The following is a 14,219-nucleotide window of genomic DNA, read 5'->3' as shown; positions in this document are numbered from 1 at the left end:
GTATGTAGAATATAAAACATATCCTTCAGCCCACGATATTGTGACGACTTCTTATCCTACTAAATCAATCTACCCTGCATATTCTACATTTTACTATCCTCCATGTGCCTATCCAAGAGTCGCTTAAAAGTCTCTAAAGTATCTGACTCTACTACCACTGCCAGCAGCCTATTCCATCTGCCCACCACTGTGTGAAGAACCTACCTCTGACATCTCCCTGTACCTTCCTCCAATCACCTTAAAATTTTGGCCCCTTATAATAGTCATTTCCACCCTGGGAAAAAGTTTCTGACTATCCACTGTATCTATGTCTGTCATCATCCAGTAAACCTCTTTCAAATCACCTCTCATCCTCTTCACTTCTGTAGAAAAAGCCCCAGCCCCCTCAGCCTTTCCTCATAAGACCTGCCCTCCAATACAGGCAGCATCCTGGTAAATCTCCTCTGCACCCTCTCTGAAGCTTCCACATTCCTTCCTATAATGAGGTGACCAGAACTGAAGACAATATTCCAAGCGTGGTCTAACTGGGGTTTTATAGAGCTGCAGCATAACCTTGCTGTTCTTCAGCTCAATTCCCCTGCCAATGAAAATCAACACACCATACGCCGCCTTTACAACCCTATCAACTTGTGTAGCAACTTTAAGGCATCGAAGGACGTGGACCCCAAGATCCCTGTGTTCCTCCACACTGCCGAGAATCTTGCTATTAACTCTGTATTCTGCATTCAAATTCAACCTTCCAAAATGAATCACTTCACACTTTTCTGGGTTAAATTCCATCTGCCACTGCTTTGCCCATCTCTGCATCCTGTCACTGTCCCATTGCAACCTACAACAGCCCTCCACGCTGTCTACAACTTATCCAATTTTTGTGTCATCAGCAAACTTACTAACCCACCCTACCGCTTGCTTATCTAAGTTATTTATAAAGATCACAAGGAGCAGAGGTCCCAGAACAGATCCCTGCGGAGCATCACTGGTCACTGAGCTCCAGGCTGAATACTTTCCATAAGGATGTGATGGGTCTTTTGATGTTAGCTGTGTTCCGTGGCAGAGAGCTGTGTAGATAGAGCCCACGAATGGAAGGTTGGCTTCTATGATGGCCTGGGCTGTGCATACAACCTTCTGTAGTTTCTTCTGGTCCTAGGCAGAACAATTGCCATACCAGGCTGTGATGCACCATTGAAAGCACACTGTGTGGGTGCATATGTAGAAGTTGGTGAAGAACCTCAGGGACATACCGAACCTCCTAAACTGCTGGAGGAAGACGAGGTATTGTTGTCACCTTGACTGTTGCCATCTACGTGGGAAATCCAGGACAGATCGTCCGTGTTCATTACTCTTAGGATCTTGATACTGTTCACTCTCTTAGCCTCAGTTCTGTTGATGTAGATGGAACCTTCTTTCCAAGGCCAAAGGGATATGGGGAGAGGGTGGGAATGGGATACTTAGTTTGCACAATCAGCCATGATCATATTGAATGGTTGTGCAGGCTCAAAGGGCGGAATAGCCGCCTCCAGCTATTTTTCTATGTTTGTGGTCTGAACCTCCTGACCCTGAAATCTGGCATTGCACGCCAGTGCCCCTCCCAAGTGACTGAATGAGGTCCCAGTAGCTAAAGTATTGTAGAATTTGGTGGAATGTCACAAATATGAATCTCAATCCGGTGCTGTTGTCGAAACTTTGTTTTAAAGTAGTTGGTGCTGTGATGAATGAGAGATCGCAAATATTGAAATACCCAATGAATTTGGGGTTTTGGGTATGATGGATGAACTAGGTCAGGCTTTGGTCATTTTTAATGGATTTTTTAGTCTAGGCTGGTTGCAGTCAGGCACCCATGTTAGAAATATAAAGTGACGTGTGTTGCTGGCTAGGTCAACATTTATTGCCCTTTTCTAGACAATGTCTTAGAATCAATCATATTGCCGTGGGTCTGGAGTTGCATGTAGGTCAGACCAGGTAAGGGTGGCTATTTCCCTTCCTAAAAGGCATTAGTGAGTCAGGTGGGCTTTTCTGACAAGCAACAATGGATTTGTGGTAATTGTTAAACTCCTAATTTCAAGGTTCTTATTATTAAATTCAAATTTCACCGTCTGCCGTGGCAGGAATTCAAACCCAGGTCCCCAGAACATTAGAGATAACAAGGTGTGGAGCTGGATGAACACAGCAGGCCAAGCTGCATCTTTAGGAGCAGGAAAGCTGACGTTTTGGGCATAGACCCTTCATCAGAAATGGGGGAGGGGAGGTGGTTCTGAAATAGAGAGAGACAGACAGGGAGGCGGATCGAAGATGGATAGAGAAGAAGATAAGTGGAGAGGAGGCAGACAAGTTAGAGGCGGGGATGGAGCCTGTAAAGGTGAGTGTAGGTGGGGAGGAGGGAGGAGATAGGTCAGTCCAGGGAAGACTGACAGGTCAAGGGGGCGGGATGAGGTTAGTGGGTAGGAAATGGGCGTGTGGCTTGAGGAGGGAGAAGGGGATAGGTGAGAGGAAACAGGTTTGGGAAGCGGGCACGAGCTGGGCCGGTTTTGGGATGCGGTAGGGGGAGGGGAGATTTTGAAGCTTGTGTACTCCCATTCCTGAGATGACATGTCCATCCTGGACCTCCTGCAGCACCACGACGATGCCACCCGAAGGTTGTAAGAACAGCAACTCATATTCCACTTGGGAACCCTGCAGCCCAATGGTATCAGTGTGGATTTCACAAGCTTCAAAATCTCCCTTGCCCCTACTGCATCCCAAAACCAGCCCAGCTCATCCCTGCCTCTCTAACCTGTTCTTCCTCTCACCTATCCCCTCCTCCTACCTCAAGCCGCACCCCCATTTCCTCCCTACTAACCTCATTCCACCACCTTGACCTGTCTGTCCTCCCTACCTCCTCCCCCTCGCCCTATTTATTTGGGTGGCATGCTGGCTCAGTGGTTAACACTGCAGCCTCACAGGGCCAGGGACCTGGGTTCAATTCCAGCCTCAGGTAACTGTGTGGAGTTTGCACATTTCCCCCCTGTGTCTGCATGGGTTTCCTCCGGGTACTCTGGTTTCCTCCCACAGTCCAAAGATGTGCAGGTTAGGTGGATTGGCTAAATTTCCCATAGTGTTCAGGGGTGTGTGGGTTATAGGGGGATGGACCTGGGTGGGTTGCTTCAAGGGGCAGTGTGGACTTGTTGGGCCAAAGGGCCTGTTTCCACACTGTAGGTAATCTAATCCTAATCCTAATCCACCTCCTCACCTACACTCTGCTTTACTGGCTCCACCCCTGCCTCTTTAACTTGTCTGCCTCCTCGCCACCTATCTTCTCCTCTGCACATCTTTGATTTGCCTCCTTCTCTCTCCCAATTTATTTCAGAACCTCCTTCCCCTCCCCCATTTCTGATGAAAGGTCTTTGCAAGAGACGTCAGCTTTCCTGCTCCTCTGATGCTGCTTGGCCTGCTGTGTTCATCCAGCTCCACACCTTGTTATCTCAGAATCTCCTGAATCTGCAGTTCCTATTATCCCCAGAACATTCTGTGCCTCTGGTTTAACAGTCCAGCAATAATACCACTGGCATTGCGTTTGTTATTTGATTTCATAGTAATACTGCATAGAAGAATTTGCTGTCTTCAGTTAAAGAATGGCTAGTGTTCATTTGAACAAGTGAAGCACCAAGTTATATTCTGACTCTCTTTGCAGGATTGAAAGCTCTTCACAACTTGCATTTTTCTTCTCTACATCACCTCGAGTTCAGAAAGATGCACTGGCATTGGAAGCAGTCCAGAGAAGTTTCACTCAGTTGTTTCTAGGCATGGAGAAACTGTTTTGAGACATTGAGTAGGTTGGGCCTGAATTTATTAGTGTTCATGAGAATCTTATGAAACACATTTTTAGGGGTAACAAGGCGTAGAGCCAGAAGAACACAGCAGGCTGAGCAGGAAATCTGACGTTTTGGGTCTAGACAACTTCTTCAGAAATGTTCTTCAGCTTTCTGGAGAAGGGTCTAGGCCCGAAACGTCAGCCTTCCTACTCCTCTGCTGCTTGGCCTGCTGTGTTCATCCAGTTCTACACCTTGTTATCTCAGCTTCTCCGGCATCTACAGTTCCTACTATCTCTGAAACCTTCTTGGGGGGGCTTTGATCAGCTACGCGTGGATAGGTTATTTCTTCTTTATGGGAGAGTCTCGGACCAGAGGGAAAAATCTGAATAAAGAGTTGCCAATTTGGGACAGAGGTGAGATGAGGCTTTTTTTCTTTGGCTAGTGAACGTGTGATATTCTCTACCACAGAGGACTGCCAAGGCTGGATCATGCAGTATATTTAGAGCTAAGGGAGGCAAATCCCTTACCATTAAGGAAATGCAGGGTTAAGGGCAGAAAACAGGAATATGTAGTTTTGAGAAGATTTGTAGCTCAGGTTGAGGTTCTGGATGTGAGTTTGCTCGCTGAGCTGGAAGGTTCGTTTTCAGACATTTCGTCACCGTTCTAGGTAACATCATCAGTGAGCCTCCGGTGAAGCGCTGGTGTTATGTCCCACTTTTTATTTGTGTTTAGGTTTCCTTGGGTCATTTCCTTTGGGTCCGCTACGTGGATGACACCTTTGTCGTCACTAAACAAAACAAATTAGAGGAAACCTTCAAGACCATCAATAATACCCTTACTGGCATAACATTCACAAAAGAGGAGGAAAACAACAGCAAACTGCCATTCCTAGATGTCACAGTAGAGCGAACAGCCAATGGGGAACTTCAAACCAGCATCTACAGGAAAACAACACACACGGACCAAATACTGAACTACAGGAGCAATCATCCCAACACCCACAAACGAAGCTGCATTAGAACATTATTCCAACGAGCCACCACACACTGCAGCACAGAGGAACTACGCAGAGCAGAGGAAAATCACCTATACAGCGTATTCAAAAAGAATGGGTACCCAATGAACACAGTCCGCCGATTCCTCAGCAACAAACCCAAACAAACAGACAAAACGTGCCCAGAAACCATAACTACTCTCCCCTACATCAAAGACATCTTGGAAATGACTGCCAGACTACTCGGACCCCTTGGCATCGTGGTAGCCCACAAACCCACCAACACACTAAAACAGCAGCTAATGAACTTAAAAGACCCTATACAGACAACAAGCAAAATGAACGTCATTTACAAAATACCTTGCAAGAACTGTTACAAACACTACATTGGACAAACAGGCAGAAAGCTAGCCACCAGGATACATGAACATCAACTAGCCACAAAACGACATGACCCACTGTCACTCGTATCCTTACACACAGATGAGGAAGGACACCACTTTGATTGGGACAACACGCCCATCCCAGGACAAGCCAAACAGAGACATGCACGAGAATTCCTAGAAGCATGGTATTCCAACCGAAACTCCATCGACAAACACATTGACTTGGAGCCCATCTACCACCCTCTGAGAAAAAGAACAGGAAATGACATCACCAACCCAAGAAAACCTAAACACACAAATAGAAAGCGGGACATAACACCAGCGCTTCATCGGAGGCTAACTGATGACGTTACCTAGAATGGTGACGAACCGTCTGAAAACTAATCTTCCAGCTCAGCGAGCAAACTTACATCCAGGAATATGTAGTTGAAGACTATCAAATCAGCCATAATCAAATGGTGGAGTAGACTTAATGGAATGAGTGACGTATGTGCACTCCTATGTATTATGTTCTCGTACACTATCATATTGTCTAACCATTGATTTTGATCATTTGATGTGCAGAGCTGTTTCCTGGTCTTGTTTGAAGATTTGCACTCTTGTTCTAGACTTGACAGCCCCTTGTGCATCCCGCTGCTGTGGACAATACACAATCCAGATCCCCATCTTTACACCTTCACTACACCTAGTGGAAAACTCATTCCTGAAGTTTATAAATTGTCCCTTTTTGTCATTTGTTTGTTTCTTCCTCTCATTCATAGTACTGACCTTTACAGACCCCTTCTGAAAAAAATGAAACAGCTGCAGGTGCTGTAAATCAGAAACAAAAACAGAAGTTGCTGGAAAAGCTCTGCAGGTCTGGCAGCATCTCTGAAGAAAAATCAGAGTTGGTGTTTTGGTTTTGGTGATGCTTGTTCAGAAATGGCCAGACCTATATTGTTTTCTTTGATGTGCATGAGCCCTTACTGTTTGAAGTTATTGAATGAAGTCAGATCAGCCTTGAGCCTCGAGCCTTCAGTCACAGGCAACAGGCTGATCCTTAAAATGCAATACAAACCCAACCTGTCTGAGGAGACGGAGATTGATGTAAGTATGTGTTACTTAATGTTCAGAACTGAGTTAGTGTTCCTGCCCCTCCTGTGATGACTAATCAATTTACACTGTCTAAGTGTCTAGGATAAGCATCATCTATCTCTCACTGTGACTATGTGATGGTCATGGGAGTATTGTTTTATCCTGCCCCAAGCGATTGCCACTTTTACTTATTAAAACAATTTAAACTTTATTTTAATACTAACTAGTAAAATAAATCCTCTGTAAATGCACCACTTTAAAAACAAATGGACTTGATTTTAATGTTTTTATGACCTGCCTATAAAGTTGATTAAACATGATTAAACTAGACAGTTTACCAGATCCAAAGAACAAACTTTGTGAACAGTCATTTTTAAAAGAGGCTTACTGATTCTTCAGTGCCTTGTTGGTTTGATAGCTAGTCATACCTCATGGCTATTGAGTAAAATTATATTACTCATAAATTCCTACACCCATACTGTTGCCTGATGCCGTACAAGACTATGGAGTTAAACCCATATCAGTAATATATACAGACTAATCTGGCTGTAGTTTCTGAATCTAAGGCTAGCTGCATGGGAATCTCTCTCACCAAGAAATGTTGATGCCAAAGGATCAATTGTATTTTCAATCCATTCACTGCCTAGATCTTAACCTTGAAATGTGACTGAATTATCGTATCATTATGTCATATATTCAAGTCTGAATGAAATATTTTTTGAAATGCTACTGGGTGGAGGGTTCTAAAGTACTTTCTGTTGTCCCTATTTAATTTGAGGCTTGGGTAATACTGTTCCTTTCGCAGTTAAATTGTCAGCAAGACAGAATGGTGTTTGCTTGACTCAACGTGCCCTTAAAAAGAACCAAAGAAAATAGGTACATGAGTAGGCCATTCAGCCTTTTGGGCTTGCTCCACCATTCAATATGATTGTGGCTGACTATCCAACTCAGTATCCTGGATACAGCCAGGACTGCAGATGCTGGAAGCCAGAGTTAATAGATGTGAAGCTCGAAAAGCACAGCAGGTCAGACAGCATCCAAGGAGCAGGAAAGTCAACATTTTGGGCTGAAACCCTTAGTAAGCCATGGAACGTTGACTTTCCTGCTCCTTGGATACAGGCTGACTTGCTGTGCCTTTCCCGCTACACATCTATCAACTTGGTACCCCCGTTCCTGAGTGAAGAAATTTCTTCTCGTCTGTTCAAAATGGCCTACTCTATTTCCTTAGGCTGTGACCCCAGGTTTTGGACTCCCCCATCATTAGGAACAAGCATTCTGCATCTAGTCCTGTTAAAATGTTATACACTACTGAAATTCCCTGCATCCACAATCACTGCCCTGCTGACAATTTAACTGCAAAAGGAACAGTCTCTCCTTCTCCAGTAAAACTTGCATATGACACTTGTAAGACCATCATGCCTTCTAAACCTCAGAACAGTCCTCCAGTGTAACATACAAGTATTACTTTACTGGGTTTTCCCCTCTGGATAGGTACAGCCCCCTGACTTTCCGGAGTACTGATGCCAGTGTGTCAAAAGCCAATTGGCGTGTGACTTAGGTAATAGTCTGGAGATGATTATTCCTGGGGTTCTGCTCTACAATTTAGTGCGTAGTTCTGTCTAAACACACTTAAGCAGAATTTGCTTTCGTAATCCTACCATGTTGATACCTGCATGCACTGTGCCAACTGGATCATCGTCTTCCCACTGAGTTCCAGTTAAGCCCTGGTCAGATGTCCTGAATCCTGCCACTGAGTAGGCAACATAATGTTGTCCCATGCTCTTGACTGCATAGAAGTGTCAACCCCTCCTTATTATACACTCGGCTACATTATCTTAACTACCCCCTACAGCTGTGACATGCATATCTCTCCGTTGTCTCTGTTCTAGGTGATTTATGTTAATGAACTATGTTTAACTTGTCATGTAAAATTCATCATTCTCTTTTAACACATTTTTGCTGTTGACTAAATACTAGTAACTTTTAGAATGGAATTATATGTAAGCACTTGGTAGTCCAACAGCTTACCAGACCCCCATGATGTCCCTTTTCGAATTGTATTTCAAACTCTGCATGAGTTGGCTCCCAGCAGCAGAAGTGGTGTGTACCAAAGAGATTGGGAACATAAAAGCACACAACCTTCATCCAATTCATCAAACTTCCACACTTGGCAAATTCCCAACCCTCCAACTAGTTTTAGCTAGTCTCTAACTACACTACAGATGGCCTCATTCGAGAGCCAGAGACTTACAGCATGGAAACAGACCCTTCAGTCCAACCAGTCCATGCTGGCCCATATCCCTACAATCAGGTATCTATCCAAATGTCTTTTAAATGTTGTAATTGTACCCTCATCCACCACTACTTCTGGAAGGTCATTATACATGCACACCATTCGCCTTGTTTAAAAAAAAGTTACACTCGTCACCTTAAAAAGTGCCCCCTTGTCTTGAAATTCCCATCCTAGGGAAAAGACCATTACCATTCACCCTATCTATGCCCCTCATTATTTTATAAAATTCTATCAGATCGTGCCTCGACCTCCTACAATCCAGTGGAAAAATGGTCTGGCTTTTCTTTGGAACTCAAACCTTCCATACCTAGCAGCATGGTAAATCTAAACTGAACCCTCTCCAACTTGGTAATATCCTTCCTATAACTGGGCGATCAGACCTGGACACACACATTCCAGAATAGGCCTTACCAATGTCCTGTACAATTTCAACATGACTTCTCAACTCCTATACTCAAAGAGCTAAACAATGAAGGAATGCATGCCAAATGCCTCTTTATCCACCCTGTGTATATGTAACGCAAACTTCAAAGAATTATGTACCTGCACCCCTAGGGTCCTCTGTTCTACAGCACTACCCAAGGCCATCCATTAAGTATATAAGCCCTACCCTATTTTTGTTGGACCAAAATGCAATATCTCTCATGTAACCATATTGAACTCCATCCGCCATTTTTCAGTCCATTGATCCATTTGATCACAATCCCTTTGTAATCTTAGAAGACCTTTGTCAATGTCTACTATGGCACCAAATTTTTGGTGTTGTCAGCAAACTTACTAACCACACCTTCCATATTTTCATCCAAATCATATAAATGACAAAAGAAATTCCATGTTTAAGCCTAAAGAAATTTTAGTTTTAACTCAAACAACAAATCATATTAGCACTAATTTTAAAGCATGGTTAAGCCTTTAAATTCCCAAACTTACTAAACTCCCAAACCTTCCAATCTGCCAGCTGCACTCCAGTGGACAAGGTAAGAGGATTAGGAAAGTCACCTATGTGGAATGAATACCGCTGACCACCGGACCATATAATCTATTTCTGTGCTGTATAATGTAAGTAACTTCGAATTTTGATCACTGCTTAAACATTAATGCAGCTTTCAGTCTGATTAGGTTGAGAGAAGCTCACAGAAAATGCAGTTGTTGCAGTAAAACTACATTTTAATTTGAATGATCTGAGGGCTGACTGTAATAGAGTACTGTTTCACTTGGTTTATCGCCAATTACTTTCTGAAGTGCTCTTCAGCTGTAACTGGGAACTTCCCTTTCCTTCCGCTCAATCTTTTTATGATGCATGTAAGAGCCTGAGCACCAGTGCTTCTCTTTTCTGAACTTGTGGGTTCCCAGTCAGACTGAGCTCTGACCTGGTGTTCTTATTTTGCATTGTGGTTGATGATTGGTGGGGCTGATGTAGCTGGTTTGTAACTTTGAACCTTTTCAATGGGTTGGTAGAGTTTATTATTATTTAGGTTTTTAATGTTAAAAAATACTAATTTCAATAACTAGAGAGCTGGTAAGCAAATGGCAGATTATAACTTGCAGCAAAAGAGCTAGATGCCACAGGAAGAAATATTAATTGAGGCTCAGTTAACTATTGTCAAATTTACGAAGCCTTTGGTACATCTACATATATTAATGCATAGGAATGTTTATTCTGTACTGCAGGCTAAGACGCAACATGTCTTTTCAAAATTTTGGGGTTGGATGCGTTGTAAATGACTTCTGAACATTTTCCAACGTTTCTGTCACATTTTTGAAACTCTGAACAATGAGAAAGTTAATGTAAACTAGCGTATCTTCAGAAAGTGGTTGCTGAGGAGAATTTAATTCCAATATTGTCACTCGAAAGGGGCCTTGTTGGTGGGTAGGAAGAACCTATTTCCATTAGCAGACAGGTCAATAACCAGGGAGAAGGCTTTCAAGCAAGCAGATAGAGGAATAGAGGTTTAGGGTTGGGGTGTTGAAGAAAGAGGGTTTCACCTGGAGGACTGTAGGAACTTGGTGACTGAGAGCATGGTAGAGGCAGAAACTCTCGTTACGTTTAGAAAATACCTGGATGCCACACTTGAAGTGTGGTAATTGGGTGGCTCAGAAATCATGTTATATTGGATAATGTTTTGCGAGTAATGAGAACGTGCCAGATCTCCTTTTATGTTGGTTGAAATGGGACCAAACAAATGTGAAGAACAGCAAGATTTTTTTATACCCTGTCTGCTTGATCTGAATGTTCTCCCTGCCTTTCTAGGTCCAGCCTGCTCTGCTGTCCCTACTGCTGAAATCACTTGGTCTTTAGTATGATGTTTGTTGCAGAGTTTACCACTGTCCTGTGTTGATCTTCTTTTCTTTCCTGCTTTTTTGCCATTGATGTATTTTTGTGCATATGCAGCAAAGGAAGGGTCCTCCAGTACCCCCTCCACCAAAGATCACACCATCCAAGGACATCAAGCAAGAAAATATCCTCAATTTGTTTGACGACAGTTTCATCCCTGAGATAAGTGTGACAACACCTTCGCAGGTTAGCTACTTCCCTCCCACCCATCACCACAGACTTGTGATCTGAATCACCATCATCTTAACAACCCCTTCCATATTCACCACTTGACTAATTTTTCATCTATCCATTGTGCATGAAGCATGCTTTGTTTCTGTTGGTGGTTTCTTGTGTCTGGCACATTTCTTTATTTATTACCTCTATTACTCATCATGTTTTCCTTACAGCTGGATTGGGGCTGTCACCTTTTTTTACCAAGTCCTAACTAAAATATCTGAAAAGAATTTTGTTTTGTTGCGTAAAATTCACAAAGCATGATTATCTCTGGCAGAAAATAACTTTTGTGGGTTGTGGAGGGAGAAACCTGATTTTTTTTTTAATGCTTTACTTTACATTTTACACACTTATGATGGCAGCCCGAGTCTAATACAACCCTGTGCTGTCTTGTCTGTGCATGCTTACGTGGGTATCCAATGGGCCATAAAATCAAAATACTAATTGTTCCTCAGTGCTGCTGTTGTATATTCAGAGGAAATTGGTCATCTGCATGATCCAGGCTGAGCAAATATCTAATGAACTTTTGATGAGCAACTTTTATTTTCACCTAAACTACTCGTATACTATCAATATTTAAAACGTGTAGATTTCAGCTCTAATGGCTGTCTGCCTAGAAAGTAAAGTAAAAAGTTTTTTTAACTTACTGAGTTACGGTATCAAGTGGGTTTTGTTTCTCTTCACTCCACTCAAATTTCAATTAATTGCTTGGAATATTTTATGAAGAATGCTTTACTTTTCAACTTGATGAATTACTCACTCAATTTCTGATTATGGTGCCACCTGTTTTGAGAATCTGCTGGGATCAGCTCTTAAAATAAGTCATTACAGTCTAGTTAGTTTGGCTTCTAGATGATATGCTTTATTTAAAAATCCATAGGCGAAGAGTTGGGTTAAATACTAGGAAACAGTTATTTTCCAAATTTATTAGAGCTCTGGAATGGATCACTGAGGACAGGTAGTTTTGCAGTAATTACAAAAGGGAGGTGGTACCTGGACATACCTAAGTATTGGATGTGGAAAGAGTGATGGGAGCTTCTGGCCCATTTGAGTTACAGATAACCCAAGTTATGTGGTGCTTGGATGAAAGCTTTAGTGATCTGAAAGGATCTTTGAGTATTTCCTGACCTAAAAGCAGAGTGCTTGCCTTTTCCAGGAGATGATACTGGGAAGTGGACATAAGTCAGGAATGTTGAGGTAACACTGAAGTTGACAAAATAGAGAGGGCTGTTTTTCCATTCATGCAGAAAAATGGGGCTAATTTATGAATGATTTGGACGTGAATATAGGAGGCATAATAAGTAGTAACTTTGCAGATGATACCAAAATAGGTGGTGTGGTGAATAGTGACCTTGATCAGACAGGCAAATGGCCCAAGGAGTGGCAGATGGAATTTAACTTAGGTAAATGAGGTGTTGCTTTGGTAAAGCAAACCATTGCAGGTGGTTGGACAGTTAATGGTAGGGCCATGGGGACTGTTGCTGAACAAAGAGACCAGGAGTGCAGATGTATAGTTCCTTGAAAGTGGAGCCCTTGGTTAGACAAAGCAATGAAGACAACATTTGGCACGCTTGCTTTCATTGGTCAGTTCATTAAGTATAGGGATTGGGATGTCAGGTTGCAGTTTTACAACAATTGGTTAGGCCACTTTTAAAATACTGCATACAATTCTAGTTGCCCTTCTATGGAAGGATGATGTTAAACTTGACAGGGTGCAGAAAAGATGTTGCTGGCACTGGAGGGTTTGTTATGGAGAGAAACTGATTAGGTTGTAGCTTTTTTCTCCTGAAGTGTTGGACGTTGACGGGTGACCTTATTGAAGCTCATAAAATCATGAGGAATGTAGATAGGGTGAATAGCTAAGGTCTTTTTACCAGGTTAGTGGGAATCTAATACTAGATAGCATTGGTCTAAAGTGAGAGGGAAAGGATTTAAATGGGACCTGAGGGGTAACTCTTTCATGCAGAGGATGATGCGTGCGTGGAATGAGCTGCCAGAGGAAGTGGTGGAGGTGGGTACAATTGCGACATTTAGAAGGCATCTGAATGGTACATGTATGGAAAAGGTTTACAGGGATATAGGCTAAAGGTTGGCAAATGGGGCTAGGTCAGACTGGGATGTCTAGTTGGTGTGGATGCGTTGAATGGAGGGTCAGTTTCCCAGTGCTAGGGCTGCCAGACCTTTGGCTGGTCTGAGGGAATGGAAATACAATTGCTGCAAATTGATTGGAGGCTGAGATATTCCCAACAAAGTCTTTCATCTTCACCTCTAACCCTTTTATATTTGTTAAATTTCATTTAAAATGTGGAAATACTGGTTTGGAGCACCATTAGGCCATCTTATGCCTGCTGTGTCATCTAACAGATTTATAGTTGAGCTGACTGTGGCCTTAGCTCACTGGCTTTTGGATTCTTGATTGACAAGGGAGTCAATCTACCTCTACCTAAACAATATTTAATCGCCTTATATCTCCCTTATATAGAGAAAAGAATTACACACAGTTCTGGCCTTCAAATTTTTCCTCATCTCAAATTTAAATCAGCAACCTTTTTTCATGTTTAAGTTGCCTCCTAGTTTGAAAGGGGCATCCTTTCAGCATCAATCCCATCAAATCACTCATTTAATTGGCCTGATTATTCTTTTGTTCATGCAGATCAATATGCAGCTCTTTCCCAAAAGCTGTAGTTTGGAGTACTGATCATTTGGTGTGTTTGTTTCTAGTAAGGACTGTTGGATATACTTTGCATACAGCCTATGTTCCTATTCAGACACTCCCTAAAACTCAAACCCTCCCATCCTAGCAGCATCCTGAAACTTTTCCCGAACCCTTTCAATTTAACAGCATCTTTCCTATGGCAGTGAGACTAGGATTGAATCCATTATTCCAAAAGAGGCCTAACCAAAATCCTGTACACCCACAATGTGACCTCCCATCTCCTATACCTGATGCACTGATCAATGAAGGCAAGTATGTCAAATGCCTCCTTTACTACCCCATCTGTCTGCAACTCCTCTTTGAAGGAATTATATACCTGTGCCCCTTGGTCCCTTTGGCAACACTCCCCAGGCCCCTAGCTTTAAATGTACAAGTCCTGCTCTGATTGACCTTAACAAAATGCAACACCCAACATTT

At 42.7% G+C, this 14,219-nt stretch overlaps 1 protein-coding gene across 9 annotated transcripts in view; it reads left to right on the top strand.

Moving 5' to 3' along the window:
- The window catches only part of LOC125453965 (myc box-dependent-interacting protein 1), a 148,994-nt gene that overhangs the window by 109,831 nt on the left and 24,944 nt on the right, over window positions 1-14,219 (top strand). For 7 of the 9 annotated variants that reach the window (XM_048534150.2, XM_048534151.2, XM_048534153.2 and 4 more), the window contains one exon: window positions 10,928-11,056. The exons of the other annotated variants lie outside the window; for them this stretch is intronic. In XM_048534150.2, the coding sequence (XP_048390107.1) occupies window positions 10,928-11,056 (129 nt within the window). The remainder of the gene's footprint in view (window positions 1-10,927; window positions 11,057-14,219) is intronic. 9 annotated transcript variants of the gene reach the window in all.

Source organism: Stegostoma tigrinum, chromosome 7 (genome assembly GCF_030684315.1).
Source record: "Stegostoma tigrinum isolate sSteTig4 chromosome 7, sSteTig4.hap1, whole genome shotgun sequence".
Lineage (NCBI taxonomy): Eukaryota > Metazoa > Chordata > Chondrichthyes > Orectolobiformes > Stegostomatidae > Stegostoma > Stegostoma tigrinum.
The sequence above is the reverse complement of the archived record's forward strand: the minus strand, read 5'-3'. Positions and strand labels throughout refer to the sequence as shown.